Source organism: Oncorhynchus mykiss, chromosome 7 (genome assembly GCF_013265735.2).
Source record: "Oncorhynchus mykiss isolate Arlee chromosome 7, USDA_OmykA_1.1, whole genome shotgun sequence".
Taxonomy (NCBI): Eukaryota; Metazoa; Chordata; class Actinopteri; order Salmoniformes; family Salmonidae; genus Oncorhynchus; species Oncorhynchus mykiss.
Genome location: NC_048571.1, coordinates 16933552 through 16957318, shown reverse-complemented (window position 1 = coordinate 16957318; position 23767 = coordinate 16933552). Strand labels below are relative to the sequence as shown.

The following is a 23767-nucleotide window of genomic DNA, read 5'->3' as shown; positions in this document are numbered from 1 at the left end:
CAGGGCACCACCAGCCCTGCAGGCCTGACAGACAGAGTGTCTGGCTAACTAGGTCTATATATGGCCATTCTGTACAGCCCAGTAGAGGGATTCCTCCCCCACATACCACGCAAAGGCAGAACTTAATGAATTCTTCAGGTTTTGTTTTTATCGCTATCATTCTCTTCTCAGGCGCACTGGAGGGCTCTCCATCCCATCTCTCAGTGCCAGCTGGTCTGGAGCCAAAGAAGAGATCAAACTGATCTGAGAATCCCATTGTGGAGTCAGTCAGTGCAGGAAGAGGCTTTCAGCCTACCACCAACGTGGGACTAGGAGGTCAATGCCTGTGTAGTAGTAGGCGAAATGATTAATAAAATGTACGGTGGTAATATGAAAACACTGCAAATCCAACAACTAACTAACTGTATTGAGACATAGGACCACTAGATACAGTCTGGAACAACCATACAAGGCTGTGCACATCTGAGACCAGCATGGACACTGACGACCGTCTCCTTAAATGAGGCAATTGCCAATTGTTCAGTGGCTAGGGGAGCATCATGAAGACACCGGATGCTGAAGATGGGGTTGGCTGGGGAGGAAGAACCACCGCCACTTTGTGGGTAATGAGAAGACGACAGAGTTCCCACAAACACTACGTCAACGACGTTCAGGGAGATTGAAGTGCTGCAGCAAGCCATTACCACCAAGCATGTCCTTAGCCTCCCTCTTATTTCAATGCTTTTACTGGGACTAGTACCAGGGTTTATCATAAGCAATTCATTAAGAAATGTTGAGAGCCAGGAGGGGGGCGCTGGCAGTAAGATTCGGTATACAACAATGTGATGGGGGAAATAGCCTAAGCCATTGCATCCACAACTAAGGGATCAGCCATTTTGAAATGTTTAGTGTAACATTATAGCAGCACAACATTGCCCGTTTTGAAAAGGGGCCTCATGTAAAAATGTTAGTGAGTACCAGTATCTAATAGCTTTCATTCCAGTGCAAGGTGAGAATTAGGGCTGTTAATGGTTAAGTGCTGTTGAAACTACATTTTACTGGTCTTGTTTTATTTGCATAATTTAGTGGAATTAAATTAGTGCATGTGCATTTTCATTATACGTCATGTATCTTATTTATCACATGCGCACAGCATACAAAGCCTAGTTTGAGGGGCTATTCACCCGTCAGACACCGTAAGAGAACCTCAAAAAGCTGGTACTGAACTGTAACGTGGGGTTTTAGAAGCCCTATCATTGCGCAATAAATTATTCTAAATGCAGTCACGCGCCATTTTTTGTTGTTAAGATGGCCAATATTAAAAATTAGCTGCTATTTTTATTTCTCAATCTCAACTCGTAATTCAAGCTTGTTTGCCATTCGAGTGCATAGGCTATAGTCAACGGTAGGCAGGCTATCAATGCGTCACCTACCACCACGCAACGTGAGCTTCAGGCAGTATAATTGTTTGAAACGAGAGGTTGACCGATTAATTAGGGTAAATTTCAAGTTTTCATAACAATCGGTAATCGGCCTTTTTGGACGCCAATTACATTGCACTCCACGAGGAGACTGCGTTGCAGGCTGACCACCTGTTACACAAGTGCATCGTCAAAAGGAGCCAAGGTAAGTTGCTAGCTAGCATTAAACCTATCTTATAAAAAACAATCACTTAACATAAATCACTAGTTAACTACACATGGTTGATGATATTACTAGTTTAACTAGCTTGTCCTGCGTTGCATATATTCAATACGGTGCCTGTTCATTTATCATCGAATCCCAGCCTACTTCACCAAATGGGTGATGATTTAACAAAAGCACATTTTCGGGAAAAAAAAGCACATTCGTTGCACAAATGTACCTAACCATAAACATCAATGCCTTAAAATCAATACACAGAAGTATATTTTTTTACGCCTGCAGATTTAGTTCAAATAAATGCATGTCAGCAGGCAATATTAACTAGGAAAATAGTTTTACTTGTCTTGCGTTCAGTGCAAGCAGAGTCAGGGTTTATGCAACAGTTTGAGCCACCTGGCTCGTAGCGAACTGTGTTTCTTCCAAACAAAAAACGTAATTCATTTGCCAGAATTTTACATAATTATGACATGACATTGAAGGTTGTGCAATGTAACAGCAATATTTAGAGACTTAGGGATGCCACCTGTTAGATAACATACGTAATGGTTGCGCATTCCACTGAAAGACAAAACGTTTTGTTTTCGAAATGATAGTTTCCGGTTTCGAACATATTAATCACCTAAGGCTCGTTTCTGTGTGTTATTATGTTATAATTAAGTCTATGATTTGATATTTGATAGAGCAGTCTGACTGAGTGGTGGTGGGCAGCAGGCTTGTAAGCATTCATTCAAACAGCACTTTCCTGCCTTTGCCAGCAGCTCTTCACAATGCTTGAAGCACAGCGCTGTTTATGACTTCAAGCCTATCAACTCCCGAGATTAGGCTGGCAATACTAAAGTGCCTATAAGAACATCCAATAGTCAAAGGTTAATGAAATACAAATGATAGAGAGAGAAATAGTCGACGCGTCATAATTCATAAGGACAGGGATTGGACCACCAGCTTTCATATTCTGAGCAAGTAACTTGATCATTAGCCTCTTTTTTTTTTTTATTCTTTTTTTTTTTAACATGGCACATATTGCACTTTTACTTTCTTCTCCAACACTGTTTTTGCATTATTTAAACCTAATTGAACATGTTTCATTATTTATTGGAGACTAAATTGATTTGATGTATTATATTAAGTTAAAATAAAAGAGTTCATTGTTCATTCAGTATTTTAGTAATTGTCATTATTACAAATATATATAAAGATTGGCCGATTAAATCGGTAGTCGGTCGACCTCTACTTGAAACCTAAATTTTACTTCAAATAATAATAACAACAATAATAACAACAAGGCATAATTTACCTTGCTTCAATGTAGCCTAGCGAAATGTCAAACAAAATTGGAGGCACTTTATTTTTTTAGAAAGACTTCATGCCATTAACCATAATTTCGCAACTGTTCTATTGGTCTTCATAGCAACTTTTTTTGTCCAGACGCCAAAGGCACAATTGTAGTTATATCAGCAACCCATCCTAGTGGTTGCTATTAGATTCCCCATATTTCGAAGGGAGATATCACACAGTTTTGAGCGATAGTTTGAATCAGTATTTGTTCCATTTGGTCCGGTTGGTTCCACATTGCCAAATGAACAGAAATTTAAATTTTAAAAAAAATGTTTGAAAAAAAGCACTTCTCCATGCAAGTCATACGTTTATTGGACAAATATGCTGAGGTTAAATCCATTTCTGAATATCGTGATGCATCACTTGTGTCCAAACCTTCATATTACTTTTGTTTTAGTATTCCAACAACATGTGGGAGAAAATAGCGTAATGGCCACTCTGCTACCTGAATAGTCTATATTCAGCAGCCTAGATCCCCGGTACAGCCCTCATCTCCCCTAACCTGCTACTCATAATGTTTCAGAGATGTCAAGTTATGACGTCAAACAATCAATAATGCTTGAGTCTGGTTATTTTTCTGCATTTGGTCGGGACTACGTTCTTACCTGCAGCGAACCACACCACCATACTAATTGAAACAGACCGAAACCACCCTTTTAGAGCGAACCACCATGCGTTGCATAGTACCAATAGAGTTCACACCAGTCCAAATGAACCAAACGAAGTGAGTAAACCCCCCCCCCCTCCCTCTATTAAGCACTTAATGAAAAATGTCCGTTCCTTACGGTTTTGAAAAAATGTAACATTTGTTGGCCGGTTAATGAGGGTGGGTCAGTCGGTAGCAATGATTACCGAAATTTGCATCCCTAGTGAGCATATAAAATTGTCATCTTCCCTTGACTGTCACACCCACACTGACAGTTTCAAGTCTTATCGGAGGTCATTCAGCTGGTTGGCCAAGACAATCTAAACCCGAGCTACCACTGAGTTTAACAGTAAGGTCTAAACCTGGCACGAGCCCCAGACAACAATCACTGCCACCTTGCCTCTGCTGCTGTGATTGGCTGCAGGCATTTGAATCCAGAAGAGCCACATCGTGCAGCACAGGGCTGTGATATGGCATTTCAGCTCTTAGAGTGCCTGCAACCCGCGTCTGTCAAAAGCTCCAAATGAAAAGGTCAGTCATTCAGTGGAGGTACCGTATGTCACCTGGGCTAGCTGCATCAAACAGGCTGTGACGACTGGTTCCGAGACAGTGTCACAAAAACATACCTACAAAACAAACCGTTTGAAAATGAAAATATCAAACAGAAGGAAAGGGGACAGATGAGTTAGACAAAAAAAAAAAAGTATGCATTTCAAAACTGTAATTCAATGCAAGAAATTGTCCTGGGCCTTCTGAATAGAAGAAATAGACTGTGCTTGATTGTCTTATTGTGAGAGGTTTGAATGGGTGAAAAACTGCTTTGCAAAGAAGAAGAAAAGCCTCACAGAAAGAGATAGAAAGTTATATTTCCGGAACAGGGCTAGTTGATTATTCAGTATTTGAGACCCGACTAATAAACACATCCTTTCTGTGGGTCTGGTGGTGGTTCCCAAATAAAGCCAGACACACGGAGACAAAACCAGCTTTGTAATGAAGCTGCCTGGCCATGCAGGCTCTGTCTGGGGCCCAGGACAGCTGGTCTTCCTCCACCAGTTCCAGATAGCACCCCTCATTCAGACCACACGTCTAACTGATAGGTTAACCTAACCATGTTACTGCACTGACCTATCATTGGTGTCAGGCAGCTGATGAGGTAGGGGGGAACAAGTACAAATACACACAGAAGTATGTGGACACCCCTTCAAATTAGTGGATTCGGACATTTCAGCCACACCAGTTGCTGACAGGTGTATAAAATCAAGCACACTGCCATGCAATCTCCATAGACAAACATTGGCAGTAGAATGACCTTACTACAGAGATCAGTGACTTTCAACGTTCCAAGAAGTCAGTTCGTCAAATATCTGCCCGGCTAGAGCTGCCCCGGTCAACTGTAAATGCTGTTATTGTGAAGTGGATATGTCAAAACGCAACAACGGCTTAGCTGCAAAGTGCTAGGCCACACAATCTCAGAAGGGGACCGCCTAGTGCTGAAGTGCGTAAAAACTACTGGCCCTCAGGAGCATCATGAAATGGGTTTCCATTGCCAAGCAGCCACACACAAGCATAAGATAACCATGCGCAATGGCGTAGGCTGGAGTGGTGTAAAGCTTGCCTCCATTGGACTCCGGGGTAGTGATGAATCACGCTTCACCATCTGGCAGTCCGGACAAATCTGGGTTTGGTGGATGCCAGGAGAACGCTACCTGTAAAGTTTGGTGGAAGAGGAAAAACCACCTGGTGGTGTTTTTCATGGTTTGGTTAGGCCCTTCAGTTCCAGTGAAGGGAAATCTTAACACTACAGCACACAATGGCATTCTAGACAATTATGTGCTTCCAACTTTATGGCACCAGTTTGGGGGAGGCCCTTCCCCGTTTCAGCATGACAAATCGAGGTCCATACAGAAATGGTTTGTTGATCGGTGTGGAAGAACTTGACTGGCCTGCACAGAGCCCTGACCTCAACCCCACCGAACACCTTTGGGATGAATTGAAACGCCGACTGCAAGCCAGGCCTAATCGCCCAACATCAGTGCTCGACATCACTAATGTTCTTGTTGGTGAATGATTGCAAGTCCCCGCAGCAATGTTCCAACATTTAGTGGAAAGCCTTCCCAGAAGAGTGGAGGCAGTCATAGCAGCAAAAGGGGGACCAACTCCATATTAATGCCCATGATTCTGCAATGAGATGTTAAATGAGCAGGTGTCCACATACTTTTGGTCATGTAGTGTACATAACCGGGCTACATATTAGCCTAGTTTATAACGTGCAGTTCACAGTACAGTCTCACTAGAGGAAGGGGAATAATTGATTTAAACAAACTGCCTTTATTTGGCATGACAATTATGTAGGTTAGAGGTTGGCATACAGTAAACCTCTGACATCCAATGGCTTTTCGACTGTCTGTTGTGAAAATGTACAGTAAACCAGAGCATGTAGACCTGTCTGCAGAATAGCATATGAGGACGTATGAATCAGGAACAATCTACAACCCCCTGGTTCTCCATCTTTCAAATCAGCACAGACGAGTTGGCTTTGCTTGGAATCATTTGACCAAGGGATGTCCTCCATTTTGCGTTCCTAAACAGGCACATACACAGCCAGCCCGGGGCCCTCTTGCCCGACGTCCATTCTATTCCGTGCAGTGTGGTAGTGGCTCATGCTCTGCCTGACTATAAATGGCGAAAGATAGCATTTAATAGCTCATAATATGAGCCTTTGATGTAAACATTTTAATGCCTATATGAGCCTTTGAGGTAAACATTTTAATGCCTATATGAGCCTTTAAGGTAAACATTTTAATGCCTATATGAGCCTTTAAGGTAAACATTTTAATGCCTATATGAGCCTTTAAGGTAAACATTTTAATGCCTATATGAGCCTTTAAGGTAAACATTTTAATGCCTATATGAGCCTTTAAGGTAAACATTTTAATGCCTATATGAGCCTTTAAGGTAAACATTTTAATGCCTATATGAGCCTTTAAGGTAAACATTTTAATGCCTATATGAGCCTTTAAGGTAAACATTTTAATGCCTATATGAGCCTTTAAGGTAAACATTTTAATGCCTATATGAGCCTTTGAGGTAAACATTTTTACGCACCAATTCCAATAAACTCTGTAGTCTAACATTTGGTGAAATTTAGAAAGAGCAGTAAAGAGAATGAAAGTGAGTGACAAAAGCCTAAAAGTAAATCATTCTCTCCACATAGACCCACGAAGCCATCTGTTCATGGAAGGAAGACGTTTGCTAGCAAGTTTTCCATTACAAACGGGGTCACATGACCAAAAGAAAACAGCATTGGTCTTTAAAGCCCTCTGTTCCACAGGGTTGGATCAGCTGAATGGTTCTGCTTTTACGTTTGAACATCCAGACTACCACTGTTGATTCTCCTCAGTCAGGAGTCCAGACTACCCTGTTAGAGCTAAGAGAATAGACACAGGCAGGAGGGACACCACAGCCCCTGTGAACCACCCTGCTTAACAGACTTTCCAGTTGTTTTCAAGCTGCTCTGCTACAGTGTTGCTAGCCTGACTGTTTGAAAGAAGGGGTTAACACAGGCCAGGTCTTCCAATGGACAGGAGGGTACAGGGAAGAGTGGCAGGTCACCATTGGTGGGTCAGACTCATCCTCAAAATCTGAGAGAAGGAACCCACTAAATTCTCCAAAAAGGTCAAGTTCAACAATCACTTTAAACAGTCACCATGATCATTTTCACAGAGAAACATGACACCAAGAAACAGATGGTTGAGAGAGGGGAAGAGGCCTGCTGTGTAACACATGATATTTTACTTAACCAAATTGTCTATGAAGCAAGGCCTAGTCTGGATCATCAGGCAGCAGTAGTCGATTCCCTTTCCCCCTCTCTCCGCAGCAGGATGTGATGTAGGACATGTGCTGCACTTTAAAAACACTCACAGCAACACTGGTCTGCAAACCCAGTTGCCATTTACTTCTAAACCCATCTATAATATTAATGGAACATAAGATACGTTTTTTTCCCAATTTAGAAACAACTGAGCGTACAGGCCTAGCCCGGGTAGAAGATGAGAAACAGGGGAGCTTGGGCTAATGGAGTGGTGCATGGATTGGTGTGGTGCGGTGCATATGTGGTGCATATTTCACCAAATATGTTTTTACAAGCAATAATACACAGAGGGGCATCATCATCTTTACCAATCCAACCAGGGATTATAGGGGTGTAATGACAGAAACATCCTGATGAGACATCTTGACATGAATCTAATCCATCACACAGGCATGAAATCTGGATCACTTCGATGTTCAATGCCAAAACTGCATCAATGTCACGTTAGCTACCTAGTGTCAGAAATAATTATCGAAGATTAGGCCACCGATGAATTAAATATATATACATATATATGATAGAGGAACAAACCTTGTATACTTGTCCATAGGTGCCATTTCCGACCACTTCCACCAATTCAAAAATCCCTGCTGGATCCTGAAACGAGACAAAAATATAATTTTTTAAACAACCATAATATCTTTTTGAAAATGATTTTGAATAATTGTTGCAAAAATGGGACCTAGATTAACGCAGCTGTTGCGCCCTGATCTCCACAACCGTCCAAATGCATTTCGAACAAAGGAAAGCCAGGCAGCACGACAGCTTTCTCTCGATCCGAATACTAAATAAATAAGCCTCCCAGCAATGGTAACCCCGAAAATGTTATATAACGTTAACTCACTGTAGTGGAATAGATTACATCTGGGGGTAGCCTAATCTTTAAATAAAAGACACTGCCCTTGTCCACCACTCACCCGCAATGAAGCCAGGTCTATTTCGACCAGACTTTTAGCCGGAGAGTCGTTCGCCATCTTTTAAATATAAACCGATCTTTCCTTCGCGTTGTGGAATCTTTGACGTGGTATCATTTGCGGTGCCTCCTTGTAGAAAAATAACCCCTCGAGTATTCCTCTTTGTGGTCCGCTACTGTTGTCGAGGACACTAGGCTACTCCATGTTGAGGTGGCAGCTCGGCCCTTCACTCGCTCAACTCCCAGTTCTGCTCCTCCTCGCTCCCTGGCTAGTGAGAACCGCACAAACACAGGAAGCCGGTCGGAATCAGAGGAGGGGCAGGGGCCTTGATGCAATAACCGGGGAGTGGGTGATTATTCAGTCAAGAAATAGAGATACAAAACTATTTCTCTTCTTCTCTGTCTCATCTAGTCAACGGCCCCTCAAAAAATAAGAATAACTTTTTTTTTTATGTGAAACGAAGGATGTCTGTAAAGAATAGGTGCGAGAGAAAAGGCGAGGCAGGCCTCTATCGCACAGAATCATGGACATGCGCACTTGAGCCATCGGTGTCAATATTCGTAATCATGGGTGTGGCAAGGGAACAATCGAACGAGGCTGAGCGGAATGTGCACTGAAACGTCATTATTTGCTATGTACTACCGCATTAGGTTACCTTCAATGAGAGTCGTCCATACATTGTCGCTTGGGCGCCATGTGCTGTCCCCCATAATAAATAATTGTCTATATTTAGTTAATAGGACATGTACACACTGCTGACGGTGTACTGTATTGGGTGAGTCTCGACCCCTCATGCTAAAGCAGAACTTCAGGGTGATATTTCCCCTACCTGCTTCCTTTTTGCTCACTTCCCTTTTTCGTCATTACTGATATGTATGCAGCTGATCCTGTCTCCGTCAGTGGGCATCTGGCCAAAGTATCCCTGATGTTAGCCTCATATTCAGGCAACTTTCTATGGTTGCCCCCTGCTTCCTAACATCAGCGTGGTAACTCACACATTTATTTTTTTGTGGTAACTCACATATGGAGCCTGTTCTGTCCTACTATAGATCATGTGATCTGTGTGCATTCTATACAAAATGGCTAGCAACAATGTTCCTTATGAAGGAGCCGGCCTTACCCCATGCACATTAAGGAGTTAAAATAATAACTGGACAGATAAAAATGGTCAGAATTCAATAAATATTTATTAGGCTATAAAACAAGATGGTTCAAGAGACCACGCTGAAGAGTTATTAAAACAACAAAAACCTTTCCCGCATTGCATATGGAATGTCTACTTCTGCACAAAGCATTATTTTCACACTGTTCAAACAGACCCCCTGTCAAGACACAAACCAATTAAGATCAGGTTTGGCCAATTAGTATGCGTGGCCAACACACTCAAATTGAGGAGACAATTGACTGTTGAGGATGAAGTTTATGGTAAATGTGGAATGGTTTTAATAATACACATGTTGGGCCCAATTTAACAAAATCATACATTTAAAAAGGTAAAAGTTAAGATTAATTGAAAGCAATAAAATGCCAATTTCACATTCTTGTTACCAAAAATGTAGTGAGCAATTTCTGCAAATGTGTCTGGGAAACAGATTGGTGGCACCTTAACTGGGGAGGACGAGCTCGTGGTAATGGCTGGAACGGTATCAAATACCTCAAACACATGGTTTGAAGCAATTCCAGCCATTATTATGAGCTGTCCTCCCCTCAGCAGCCTCCACTGGTCTGGGAGAACGAAGGCGTGTGTTTATCGAGAGGGTTTGGCTAATGAATCAATTGGGGGAGACTCCAGATCATTCCAACATGGTGATGACAAAGCACAGAGGTGACTCATTGTCTATAAATATGTGTCATTTCCGGTTCTGACTTCATAGTATCCCAAATGACTCACCTGACTGCATCTCCTAGATCTGACTGCGTGAGTGAGATACGTTAAGTGTCACAGAAGCTTTTAATGTGGTGAGACAGGCCCTCTGTAGAATGAGTTTGACACCCCTGCTGTACAGCATCCAAAGATGAACATTCCCTTAAGGGACTGCCACCCTGTGAATCTTTGGTGCTACTACAATGTCTGTTGTGCTACAATTTTTCTCTTGCATCAAGCGTTCCCTCGTGCCATAACTACCCATATACAGTAGAACATATTATTCCAGTAAGGGATGGTGTGCATTAATCTTAATTATGTCCCATAGAAAAATGCTAAATTTCTGTACATGAAAATTGTTTTCACATGACAAATAGTAGAAAAAAAACATATTGCAAAAATAATTTAAGGCCTCATTTGTACACAGGTCAACAATAAAACAAGATTAACCTAATGTACCACACATAAACATGACAAACCTGGACATAATGGAATTGACCCAAAGATATGTGTGCAAACATGACACTCATTTATGTGTTTTGGTTGGGTAGGGCTAGTCCATCGATCCTTTTTGTAAGACTCAAGTAGAAACCCATTCCTGAGATCATGAACAACACTGGTAAATCATTCCCACTGTTAGAACTATTTGAGGCTAGAGCTTCTGAGGAAAATTTAGTTTCTCCCTTCTTCTCCAGGGCCCAGTTTTCCAAAAATTATCTATCTGGATTTAGTCTATCGGATAGGTTTAAATGCATAGAAATATATTTAATAGAACAGAAAAATAACTGACTTCAACGGGGACTCCTGTTCTATTCATTATATTTGTATGCATTTAATCCTAGCTGATAGGCGACATCCAGATTGTCAAAAGTTATCTAACTGGGCCCAGATGATTCTAAACTGATCCCCTCCAGGGGGGCCACTACAGTGATGATGCTGCTGCTGATGAAGATGGTCGCCGTGGTCGCGAGTGTTTGCGTGTGACGAGGCTGAGCACCCGGCGGGTGGTGCTGAGGCGCTCTCGGAGGGTGGTCATGGCCAGGATGCTTAGCTGGGCTCTCTTCTCCAGGGGCAGTACAGCCAGCAGCCACCAACACCATGCAGGACCACTGACACTCCCCTGAGAACACAGAGGCAGAGTGTGGTAGGGTTAGAGAAGATGGGACACAGATAATTATTCCATACTACAATCAACAGTGTCTACTGCCAAGATGCCACTGTTTATTAGTTTAATCAAATTTTATAAAGGTGAATTCTTAGATTAACAGATACTGGGATTCAGATTTAGCTGGGTGGATCTATAGGGTCCGAGTTATTCCAGACCAGGCAATGAAACCAGGAAAAACTCGAAATCCTAGTTCTACTGTATCCATCTGCTGACTGTTTCCTACCTGTATGTCACAGTCTTTTTCAGGCAGCTGTCCAAAGTGGCTGACGATCTGGTTCTTCATGTTGTCTTTGAGGGAGGTGAACCAGGTGCTGGCCTGCTCGTACACACAGTCATGCAGCTTCTGCAGCTCCGCCAGCTCCTCTCCCTCCACCTTCTGGTCCTCCAGGTACTTTATCTTGGCTGTGTTGTAGCCGTCACGGTGGCCGTGGCTCAGCACTCTGAAGCGGGACACTCCGACCGTGTCGACCACCAAGCGCCCGTCTGGTTGGAACTTCACGTCTTTCACCTCCAACATGCAGCCGTAGTCTGCGAAGCTGTGGTCAGGGAAACGCAGGGTATACAAATGTAGGATCTAATTTTGAGCCAGTTTGCCACAGCAGAAAAATTATCCTGCAGCAACTGGAAATGGGAATTATTATGTGGATTATAATTCATGGACATTTTTGTAGGGGTTGATAAAGTTTTTCGTTAGGGCAAATCAAGTCAAATTTACAAACTTTAGAAGCCTTTTTAAAACTCCAAATACACTACAAGTTTGCATTTCCCGCTGTGCAGGGATATTCTCTGCAACAAAAGAGTGATCAAATTAAGATCCTACATCTGTATTAGCCATTTGCTCACATGAATCTGTTGGAGTGAAAGTGTGGGGGTTAGGCTAGTGTAGTGGAGGTAGTTCACAGAGCTACACCTGTGTGGATGAGTAACTATACCAGAAACCTGTTAGCACTCAGATAAAGTGTATAGGGTAGGCTTTAGTTCAGTTGGCTAACATGATCTTGAATTGAGTCGCAAACATAGGTTTACTACCCTTTTGGTTAAACTAGTGTCAAAGTGTTTTTTTTATGGCTGTGTGGGCACAGGTGTAAAACCTCCACTCACCCTTTGATGTCGTCAGCGATGCACATTCCAAACTGCTTGGTTCCCGTCTCCATAGAGCGTCGGATCATCAGCCTATAACACGGCTCGAAGACTTGCAGGGGGCAGGGGATTGTGGGAAATGCCATGGTGCAGATGAAGATGGGCACTTCCTGGGTCAAGCTGCAGAGAGAATAAAACGTGGGTTAAACCACTAAATATGATATTCTGCCCAAATAAGATTGTATCATAATGATGGATTCTAAAACATTGTCAGACATTTTGTTTTGAGAAGGGGTTAGGGGCTGAAATGTGATGAGGCCTGACTCACTTTGACAGCTCTGCCATTTCTTCCTGGTGCACCTTGCTCCTCTCAGCCAGCTCCTCAGACAGGTAGCGCTGCAGCACCTCCTCCATCAGCAGGGTCTTATGGTACCCTCTAGTGGCCAGGTACTGAAATTACAACAGGTTCAATTAGATAACAAGGGAAATTTGGGTCATAACTACTTTCTTAACTCATGTTGTCTTTCAGTAATAGGTATTCATTTCCAATAGTAGTGAAGACTGGTCTATGTGGTGACTATTTACCTCTGTAATGTTCTCTTTACACAGGGGGCAGTTGGGGTTGTGGTCCAGACAGCGCTCAAGACACTTCATGCAGAAGGTGTGTCCACAGGGGGTGGTGACTGGCTCGTAGAACAGCCTGGAAAAAACGCATGGGGGAGGGATGGTTTTAATAACTACGTAGGGAAAACTAGACCTACAGACAGGGTGTGTGTGTGTGTTTGACTTACCTCATACAAACAGAGCAGTCCATGTCAGAGCTATCCAGGAGCTGAGGGGGCACCTCTCTCCTCTCACTGCAACAAGCAGCAGGCATCTGGGATGAGCTTGACTCATCTGAACACAAGACTCAAACAAATACATTTACATTATATTATTGCTGAGGTTTCTATACGTTTATAATGATTGCATTCACGCAACACTAAGATACTTTGCAAGATTTTTGTTCAGTAGTATTACTTTAAAATTCTACTTTTTGGCAACGATAAATAATTGCCAATTGGAATGGGAGGGGTTGGATTGGGTACCTTTTCTGGGGAGCTTGTTGGAGGGTGCAGAGCCTTGGGGCTCGTCTGAGAACTTCCTCTTTAGGCCAGGGGGGAGAGGTAAGGCAGCCACAACAGAAGCTAGGGTCTTGGAGTCCTCACATGAGGACTTGGTCTCTGCCCCAGTGTCAGACAAACTGTCTCTACGGCCAATAGGGGTTTGGCTCCATCTACGAGGGGTGGAATGGAGAGAGCCGAGGAGAAGGGAGGCTGGTTTGAGGTAGGGAGCGGGGCCTGTTTGGTGGGGGTGGGGTGATGACGTGGGGAGACCGTCCGTCTTGAACACAGAGAACATCTCACTCAGCATCTACAGGGGGAAAGAGACATAAGACAGTGACTGGCCGTTATCGCAGTCAATCGGGCACACAAGTAGTTGTGTAACTGGTTTGGTGAACTAACTAATACAATTTAATACAACTTCAATGCTATAGAAACACAGTGGAGTCGCTTAACTTTTGCGTTTCCAGCTTGACTGAGGTCCAGTCTGGCTTCAGAGCCAGACAGTAGAGGTATTCTTGCAGAGCCTCTTCATTATAACCGGCTTTGTTCAGAGCCAGGGCCTTCACGTAGTGAGCCTGAGAACACAAAACCCAAGTACCACAGCATCTTGAGGTTAACTTACACAAAAACATGTGGGTAAATGTGTTAATGTCAGGAAACAGTTGAGTGTTTCCTTACCTTGGGAGAGAGGGGCATCAGTCGACACATGGCGTCTCCATCCTGTAGGGCCTGTCTGAAGTTGCTCATCTCCATATGCAGCTCTGCCCGTCGGCTCAGCAGCCTACACATAGAAGGGGCTGCGAGGAGAGAACATGATACAAACATTAGTTAAGAGTCCGATTCAGCTTAAGTTATTCACATATCTCCAGCACCCTCCATTGCTCGTGTTCAGTACCTTAAAACCAGTATAAAACCAGGCTGTATGGGTTTGAAGACAGTTAATTATTAGTTTGTCATTGATATGTCATTACTTGACAGCTTTACCTGTATTCATTACCCTTTCAAGGGGATTGTCAAAGGGTTATGTGTTACCTACATATTCAACCTATAAACAGTTACGCAAATGATGACAAGCTGTATGTAGAGCAGAATATTATTTCAGAAGATCCAGGTCATATGGAACTAGTTCTGGGCTAGGTCATGAGTTGAAGCTGTTCCACCATTCCTGCCCTCAGAACGTGGCATACCTCTATCCTATTACCTTGCGCGCTGAGGTCTACATTACTGATGGGTAGAGATTAGAGAAGGAGTGTCACTTCCAGACGCCCTGTCATTCAATGCTGTGTGTGGGTCAAGACAAAAATGTCTGCCTGTGTCTAACACCACAATGCATTTGTCTATGCAACGCCTGACTTATTTGGAAAGCCTACCATTGCTACCTATGCATGAAATAATAAAGTAGAAGCTACCTTCTGCCTACTCTGATCCCCAGACTAGAGTTCCCTCAAACTCCACAGGCATTTCTCTACAAACCAGGTCAGCCCATGATTCTTCTGGCTGTGCTATTATGACAAAAGTGCATGACTTTACTTACACAACTCATGCCTTAGCGGAACTTGTCATCATGGTGTGATGCTAATATATCCCAACCTCTATCTGGTATAGTTTGTGTTATGAACATGGCACATGTGGTAATGCACTTATCCCATAACCACTGTTTCCCCTCACCCAATCGCTACACTGGTGGCAGTGATAGGATTATACCTGCAGACTGGGGCTGTTCCCCTTCAATCAGTGATGTCAATAACATGGCTATGACCTTACGGGTTGACATAACCTATTACAAACCTATGCTTTTCACTGACGTTGCTTACAGGCTTTTATTTCAATGTGCACAGAAAGATCATGAGAATAGAATGATGATGCAATGTTAAAGGGACAATCTTCAGTTGCTACATTCATTTTTGGACTTAACATTTATGTTATGCACCCATTGATTCTTAGAATATAACTTAAAATGGCTCATGACCTTTTTTCAACCGTTATCTATCAGAATCCAAAATGTAAGCTTGTTTAACTGCACTGTTAGTTCTATGAATTGGAGTGGTTACATTTCTTCAACCCCATCCCTCAGCTTTTTACTAAAAATGTCGCTGAATACGCTTAGTCTCAACTGCGGATTTTCCCTTTAATTAAATAGTTTTTTATTTTGCTCTACCTTTTTCAAGAGCGTTGTTGTATTTTTCAAGAGCGTTGATAAAGCCACGTTCGTTCCGCATTCTATCCCCTTCAAGCCAGCATCGTCTTGCTTCACTCTCTGCGCAAAACCATTTACCCAACAGGCCTCCGAGTACTACATTCACTTTAAAACAGATTGGTTTTAATTGTCTACTTGTTTCGTTCAGTTTGTAACGACATAATTCACATTCTTTGACACCGTCATCCTCAATGCATGGTTTGCAGAATGTATGGCCGCATTCCAAAGTTGTTGGCTCGATTAACAAGCACTTGCAAAGCCGACATGAGAACAGGTCCAACGAATGCTCATCCTCGGAAACCCCATCTGAGTCTGTGCATTCTTTTAGGCATTCTTTTACGCGTAAAGTGTGCGCAATACAGTCAACGAAAGACCCTAGTTCATTTGGTCGTAACCTGTCCAAGTTGGCGGCGGTCCAGTATGATTCCAGAGCGTCCGCTACCCGCCCTGCCCGGCTGAGCGCGTCCGCTTTCAGGAGGCAGAGGCTCCGGTCCGGGTGTCGGAGGTCCGCCAACTGGGAGCTGTAGATCTCAGCAAGGAGGTTGAAGTCCCCAGCACCGAAGGCTTCCCGTGCAACTGACAGCATTTCTGGACTCAACCACGCAGCAGCAGTATTGTCGTGGATAAAATAATCTAAGTGGTTTTCCAAACGAACATCCATATCAGCGAAGTCTATAACATCTGTGTAACAAAAAAAAATGAATGAATTGGTCGATAAAGACAGACCGAGAATTGACTTCGTCCAATCACTGGTTGCTTTTTTAATGCAACCTGCTACACTGAAAGTTTGTATAACCTCCCGAATTAGGATACACGCGATTGGAGAGAAATTCTAAATGCATATGGGGCTTCAAATTAATCAACGCATAGTAAATAAATAAACCGTCAACCTAATTTTACTGTGACCTAGGTGAATGCGCTGCGTTTGGTGATGGCACGTGACTTCAAGGGAGCGCCCCCATTGGTGTGTTGTGTTTTTTCCCCCCTTGTGTTATGTGGTTTGTTTTGTAACGGACAGGAGGTTGTGTAAGTGAACATTAATGATGTATGGAAAGGTCCGTTTCTTGAAGATTATGACATGGATACTTATAACTTATAACTAAGATATAAAGTTCCTTTTTTCTAGAGCCGAGGCGTATAATGCAAAGGGTCTATATTCGTCCAAAGTAGCTAACACCGCCTTGATCAAGATGATTTTTAAAAATTATGTAAGCATTTTTTTTTATTACATTTTTTTAACATACACAATAAATAGTGGGTCACTGAAAGATTATAGACTAAACATAATGGTTATTTATTTATCAGACGTCATTATTCATGAAAAAATAGATTTAGCTATTGATAGGCTAATGACAGTTACTGCGTTTGTCAAAGCTTAACTCAAATCAAATGTTATTGGTCACATGCACATATTTAGCATATGTTATTGCGTGTGCAGCGAAATGCTTGTGTTCCTCGCTCCAACAGTGCAGCAGTATCCAACAATTCACACAAATCTAAAAGTAAAAGAACGGAATTCAAAAATATATAGATATTAGGACGAGCAATGTCGGAGTGGCATTGACTAAAATACAGTAGAGCACAGTATATAGATATGAAACGAGTAAAACAGTATGTCAACATTATTCAAGTGACTAGCGTTCCATTATTAAAGTTACCAGTGAGTCTTTGTCTATGTACAAGGTGCAGGGTTGAGTAACCGGGTGGTAGCCGGCTAGTTATGTTAGAACACCAGTGTCTATATATTGGAGGCTGTTATGTTGTTGTTGTTTTCATTAAACTTTTATTCATACTAGTTATTCTCTAAAAATAGATATATTTAAGATGAGGATTACTTTATTGGTCCATTTACTATCTGAGCAAATGCAATTTTTTTGTTGTTGCATATCCCATTCTCCCCGGAAGACAAACACATACTTTTTTGCACTAAATCTTGCACTGACTATGCACACACACACACACACACTAGACTCTACCCACACACAAAACGTACTTATACTGACAAACCAACACACACACAGCACAGCACACATGCATACTGACGCCACACACCCATTCACACTCACCACATACACTGCTGCTACAGTCTTATCTATCCCGTTGCCTAGGCACTTTACCCCTACCTATATGTACATAGCTACCTCAATTACCTCGTACCGCTACACATCGACTCGGTACTGGTACTCCCTGTATATAACCATGTTACTTTTACTCATTATTGTTATTCACTGTGTATTTATTCCTTGTGTCACTATTTCTATATATAGGTATGTTTTTATCTTTATCTTAACTCTGCATTGCTGCATTGCCAGTTGGTCCAAGCATGCTTTGAGTACATGTCTTGGTAATCCGTCTGGCCCCCGAAGCTTTGTGAATATTGACCTGTTTAAAGGTCTTGCTCACATCGGCTATAGAGAGCGTGATCACACAGTCATCCGGAACAGCTGGTGCTCTCATGCATGCTTCAGTGTTGCTTGCCTCGAAGCGAGCATAAAAGGCATTTCGCCCGTCTGGTAGGCTCACGTCACTGGGCAGCTTGCGGCTGGATTTCCCTTTGGAGTCCGTAATATTTTTCAAGCCCTGCCACATCCGACGAGTGTCAGAGCCAGTGTAGTAGGATTCAGTCTTAGTCCTATATTGACCCTTTGCCTGTTTGATGGTTTGTCTGAGGGCATAGAGGGATTTCTTATAAGTGGCCAGGTTAGTGTCCCGCTCCTTGAAAGCGTCAGCTCTAGCCTTTAGCTCAGTGCAAATGTTGCCTGTAATCCATGGCTTCTGGTTAGGGAATGTACGTACGGTCACTGTGGGGACGACGTCGTTGATGCACTTATTGATGAAGCCGGTGACTGAGGTGGTATACTCCTCAATGCCATTGGATGATTTAAACAAAATATATTTAACCTTTATTTAAATTGAATCCCTGAACATATTCCAGTCTGTGCTAGCAAAACAGTCCTGAAGTGTAGCATCCGCGTCATTTAAATGTTTTATTTAACTAGGCAAGTCATCTGCCCACTTCCGTATAGTGCGAGTTACTGGTACATCCTACTTTAGTTTTGGCTTATAAGCAGGAGTCAGGAGGATATTATTATGGTCAGATTTTCCAAATGGAGGGCGAGGGAAAACGTTGTATGGGTCTCTGTGTGTGGAGTAAAGATGTTCGAGAGTTTTTTTCCCTCTGGTTGCACATATGACATGCTGGTAGAAATTAGGTAAGACTTAAATTTAAATTTAAATTTGCCTACATTATAGTCCCCAGCCACTAGGAGTGACGCTACTGGATGAGCATTTTCTTGGTCGCTTATGGCCTTATACTGTCATGTACTGTCATGTTGTGTCTTGTCTCTGTCCTTTCCCTTCACCCTGTCTCCCTCTGCTGGTCGTTGTTAGGTTACCTTTTCTCCCCCGCTTTCCCCCAGCTGTTCCTTGTCTCCTCTAACTACCCATTCACCCCGTTTCCCACCTGTTCCCTTTTTCCCTCTGATTAGGTCCCTATATCTCTCTCTGTTTCTGTTCCTGTCCTTGTCGGATTCTTGTTTGTTGTGTTTCATGCCTGAGCCAGACTATCGTCATGTTTGCTGTAACCTTGTCCTGTCCTGTCGGAATCTGCCGGTCTATCTGAGCCTACCTATGTTTGGTTATTAAAGAAGCTCTGTTTAAGTTAGTTCGCTTTTGGGTCCTCATTCACGCACCGTAACAGAAGAATCCGACCAAGAATGGACCCAGCGACTTCGGATCCTCTCCACTCAGCCGTCGGGATCCAGGGAGCGATGCTAGGCAGACACGAGCAGGAAGTGTCTGCTGCTCGACATGCCGTTGAGACCCTGGCCACCCAAGTCTCCAACCTCACAGAACAGGTTCACCATCTCCGCCTCGATCCACCGGCCACTTCCAGGGCTTTCGAATCTCCGGAGCCCAGAATCAATAACCCGCCGTGTTACTCTGGGGAGCCCACTGAATGCCGCTCGTTCCTCACCCAGTGTGATATTGTGTTTTCTCTCCAGCCCAACACTTACTCCAGGAGCACTGCTCGTGTCGCCTACGTCATATCTCTCCTTATTGGACGGGCTCGTGAGTGGGGCACGGCAATCTGGGAGGCAAGGGCTGAGTGTACTAACCAGTATCAAGACTTTAAGGAGGAGATGATACGGGTTTTTGATCGATCTGTTTTTGGGGAGGAGGCTTCCAGGGCCCTGTCTTCCCTATGTCAAGGCAATCGATCCATAACAGACTACTCTATTGAGTTTCGCACTCTTGCTGTCTCCAGTGGCTGGAACGAGCCGGCCTTGCTCGCTCGTCTTCTGGAGGGTTTCCGCGCAGAGGTAAAGGATGAGAATCTCTCCCGGGAGGTTCCTTCCAGCGTGGATTCCTTGATTGAACTCGCTATTCGCATTGAGCGACGGGTTGATCTTCGTCACCGAGCTCGTGGAAAGGAGCTTGCGCTCTCCGTCGCCTCCCTCTCCGCATCACTACCATCTTCCTCTGCCGGCTCGGGTGCTGAGCCCATGCAGCTGGGAGGTATCCGCATCTCGACTAAGGAGAGGGAACGGAGAATCACCAACCGCCTCTGTCTCTATTGCGGTTCCGCTGGTCATTTTGTCACTTCATGTCCAGTAAAAGGCCAGAGCTCGTCAGTAAGCGGAGGGCTACTGGTGAGCGCTACTACTCCTGTCTCTCCTTCAAGATCCTGCACTACCTTGTCGGTCCATCTACGCTGGACCGGTTCGTCAGCTTCCTGCAGTGCCTTAATAGACTCTGGGGCGGAGGGCTGTTTTATGGACGAGACCTGGGCTCGGGAACATGACATTCCTCTCAGACAGTTAAAGGAGCCCACGGCCTTGTTCGCCCTGGATGGTAGTCCTCTCCCCAGGATTCAGCGTGAGACGCTACCTTTAACCCTCACTGTTTCTGGTAATCATAGTGAAACCATTTATTTTTTAATTTTTCGTTCACCTTTTACACCTGTTGTTTTGGGCCATCCCTGGCTAGTTTGTCATAATCCTTCCATTAATTGGTCTAGTAATTCTATCCTCTCCTGGAACGTCTCTTGTCATGTGAAATGTTTAATGTCTGCTATCCCTCCTGTTTCCTCTGTCTCTTCTTCACAGGAGGAGCCTGGTGATTTGACAGGGGTGCCGGAGGAATATCACGATCTGCGCACGGTGTTCAGTCGGTCCAGGGCCACCTCTCTTCCTCCACACCGGTCGTATGATTGTAGTATTGATCTCCTTCCGGGAACCACCCCCCCCCGGGGTAGACTATACTCTCTGTCGGCTCCCGAACGTAAGGCTCTCGAAGATTATTTGTCTGTAGCTCTTGACGCCGGTACCATAGTCCCCTCCTCCTCTCCCGCCGGAGCGGGGTTTTTTTTTTGTCAAGAAGAAGGACGGGTCTCTGCGCCCCTGCATAGATTATCGAGGGCTGAATGACATAACAGTGAAGAATCGTTATCCGCTTCCTCTTATGTCTTCAGCCTTCGAGATCCTGCAGGGAGCCAGGTTTTTCACTAAGTTGGACCTTCGTAACGCTTACCATCTCGTGCGCATCAGGGAGGGGGACGAGTGGAAGACGGCGTTTAACACTCCGTTAGGGCACTTTGAATACCGGGTTCTTCCTTTCGGCCTCGCTAACGCTCCAGCTGTCTTTCAGGCATTAGTCAATGATGTCCTGAGAGACATGCTGAACATCTTTGTTTTCGTTTACCTTGACGATATCCTGATTTTTTCACCGTCACTCCAGATTCATGTTCAGCACGTTCGACGTGTCCTCCAGCGCCTTTTAGAGAATTGTCTTTTTGTGAAGGCTGAGAAGTGCACTTTTCATGCCTCCTCCGTCACATTTCTCGGTTCTGTTATTTCCGCTGAAGGCATTAAGATGGATCCCGCTAAGGTCCAAGCTGTCATTGATTGGCCCGTCCCTAAGTCACGCGTCGAGCTGCAGCGCTTTCTCGGCTTCGCGAACTTCTATCGTCGTTTCATCCGTAATTTCGGTCAGGTGGCAGCTCCTCTCACAGCCCTTACTTCTGTCAAGACGTGCTTTAAGTGGTCCGTTTCCGCCCAGGGAGCTTTTGATCTCCTCAAGAATCGTTTTACATCCGCTCCTATCCTTGTTACACCTGACGTCTCTAGACAGTTCGTTGTCGAGGTTGACGCGTCAGAGGTGGGCGTGGGAGCCATCCTTTCTCAGCGCTCCCTCTCTGACGACAAGGTCCACCCATGCGCGTATTTTTCTCATCGCCTGTCGCCGTCGGAACGTAACTATGATGTGGGTAACCGCGAACTGCTCGCCATCCGGTTAGCCCTAGGCGAATGGCGACAGTGGTTGGAGGGGGCGACCGTTCCTTTTGTCGTTTGGACTGACCATAGGAACCTTGAGTACATCCGTTCTGCCAAACGACTTAATGCGCGTCAGGCGCGTTGGGCGCTGTTTTTCGCTCGTTTCGAGTTTGTGATTTCTTATCGTCCGGGCTCTAAGAACACCAAGCCTGATGCTTTGTCTCGTCTCTTCAGTTCTTCAGTAGCCTCCACTGACCCCGAGGGGATTCTCCCTGAGGGGCGTGTTGTCGGGTTGACTGTCTGGGGAATTGAGAGGCAGGTAAAACAAGCGCTCACTCACACTCCGTCGCCGCGCGCTTGTCCTAGGAACCTTCTTTTCGTTCCCGTTCCTACTCGTCTGGCCGTTCTTCAGTGGGCTCACTCTGCCAAGTTAGCCGGCCACCCTGGCGTTCGGGGTACGCTTGCTTCCATTCGCCAGCGTTTTTGGTGGCCCACCCGGGAGCATGACACGCGTCGTTTCGTGGCTGCTTGTTCGGTCTGCGCGCAGACTAAGTCCGGTAACTCTCCTCCTGCCGGCCGTCTCAGGCCGCTTCCTATTCCCTCTCGACCGTGGTCTCACATCGCCTTAGATTTTGTCACCGGACTGCCTTCGTCAGCGGGTAAGACTGTTATTCTTACGGTTGTCGATAGGTTCTCTAAGGCGGCTCATTTCATTCCCCTTGCTAAGCTTCCTTCTGCTAAAGAGACGGCACAAATCATCATCGAGAATGTTTTCAGAATTCATGGCCTTCCGTCAGACGTCGTTTCGGACAGAGGTCCGCAATTCACGTCTCAATTTTGGAGGGAGTTTTGCCGTTTGATTGGGGCTTCCGTCAGTCTCTCTTCCGGCTTTCACCCCCAGTCTAACGGTCAAGCAGAACGGGCCAATCAGACTATTGGTCGCATCTTACGCAGTCTTTCTTTTCGTAACCCTGCGTCTTGGTCAGAACAGCTCCCCTGGGCAGAATACGCCCACAACTCGCTTCCTTCGTCTGCGACCGGGCTATCTCCTTTTCAGAGTAGCCTCGGGTACCAGCCTCCGCTGTTCTCATCTCAGTTCGCCGAGTCCAGCGTCCCCTCCGCTCAGGCTTTTGTCCAACGTTGCGAGCGCACCTGGAAGAGGGTCAGGTCTGCACTTTGCCGTTATAGGACGCAGACTGTGAGGGCTGCTAATAAGCGTAGAACTAAGAGTCCTAGATATTGTCGCGGTCAGAGAGTTTGGCTCTCCACTCAGAACCTTCCCCTTAAGACGGCTTCTCGCAAGTTGACCCCGCGGTTCATTGGTCCGTTCCGTATTTCTCGGGTCATTAATCCTGTCGCAGTTCGACTTCTTCTTCCGCGATACCTTCGTCGCGTCCACCCGGTCTTCCATGTCTCCTGCATCAAGCCCGTCCTTCGCGCCCCCGCTCGTCTTCCCCCCCCCCCCCCCATCCTTGTCGAGGGCGCACCCATCTACAGGGTCCGTAGAATTTTGGACATGCGTCCTCGGGGCCGTGGTCACCAGTACCTCGTAGATTGGGAGGGGTACGGTCCTGAGGAGAGGAGTTGGGTTCCCTCTCGGGACGTGCTGGACCGTGCGCTGATCGAGGATTTCCTCCGTTGCCGCCAGGTTTCCTCCTCGAGTGCGCCAGGAGGCGCTCGGTGAGTGG

The 23767-nt window shown here is 44.8% G+C and overlaps 2 protein-coding genes across 9 annotated transcripts in view; both read right to left on the bottom strand.

Annotated features, from left to right (window-relative positions):
* LOC110527400 (mitogen-activated protein kinase kinase kinase kinase 4) overlaps window positions 1-9205 on the bottom strand; it is a 51381-nt gene extending 42176 nt beyond the window's left edge. For 2 of the 7 annotated variants that reach the window (XM_036982816.1, XM_036982817.1), the window contains exons 1-2: window positions 8393-9112; window positions 8007-8072 (exon numbers count right to left, since the gene is read on the bottom strand). In XM_036982816.1, coding sequence (XP_036838711.1) covers window positions 8007-8072; window positions 8393-8449 — 123 coding nt within the window. In that variant the 5' untranslated portion in view covers window positions 8450-9112. Of the gene's footprint in view, window positions 1-8006; window positions 8073-8392 lie in introns of all 7 variants that reach the window. The other 5 variants (XM_021608644.2, XM_036982818.1, XM_036982814.1 and 2 more) reach the window with 5 other exon arrangements.
* A 352-nt stretch (window positions 9206-9557) lies between these two features.
* On the bottom strand, window positions 9558-16748 carry LOC110527399 (LON peptidase N-terminal domain and RING finger protein 2). 2 transcript variants are annotated; one of them, XM_021608630.2, is made up of 10 exons: window positions 15766-16748; window positions 14286-14404; window positions 14060-14182; window positions 13590-13914; window positions 13293-13410; window positions 13087-13201; window positions 12830-12951; window positions 12523-12681; window positions 11645-11957; window positions 9558-11373 (listed from the first exon to the last, which is right to left on the bottom strand). In XM_021608630.2, exons 1-10 carry the CDS (start codon window positions 16463-16465, stop codon window positions 11176-11178), a joined length of 2292 nt encoding a protein of 763 aa, XP_021464305.2. In that variant the 5' UTR covers window positions 16466-16748; the 3' UTR covers window positions 9558-11175. The 2 variants fall into 2 exon arrangements, with proteins under 2 accessions (XP_021464305.2, XP_021464306.2); XM_021608631.2 differs by having other exon boundaries at window positions 13293-13398.
* Window positions 16749-23767: the final 7019 nt, after the last annotated feature.

Bases quoted from the DNA above. Each gene is read 5' to 3' on its own strand.
- LOC110527399 (XM_021608630.2), bottom strand. From the start codon at position 16,465: ATGGATGTTCGTTTGGAAAACCACTTAGATTATTTTATCCACGACAAT. The intron at 14,405-15,765 runs GTAGAGCAAAAT...CTCTCCTCGCAG, and splicing joins CAACAACGCTCTTGAAAAAG to CCCCTTCTATGTGTAGGCTG. The intron at 12,682-12,829 runs GTGAGTCAGGCC...TTCTCTCTGCAG, and splicing joins GAAATGGCAGAGCTGTCAAA to CTTGACCCAGGAAGTGCCCA.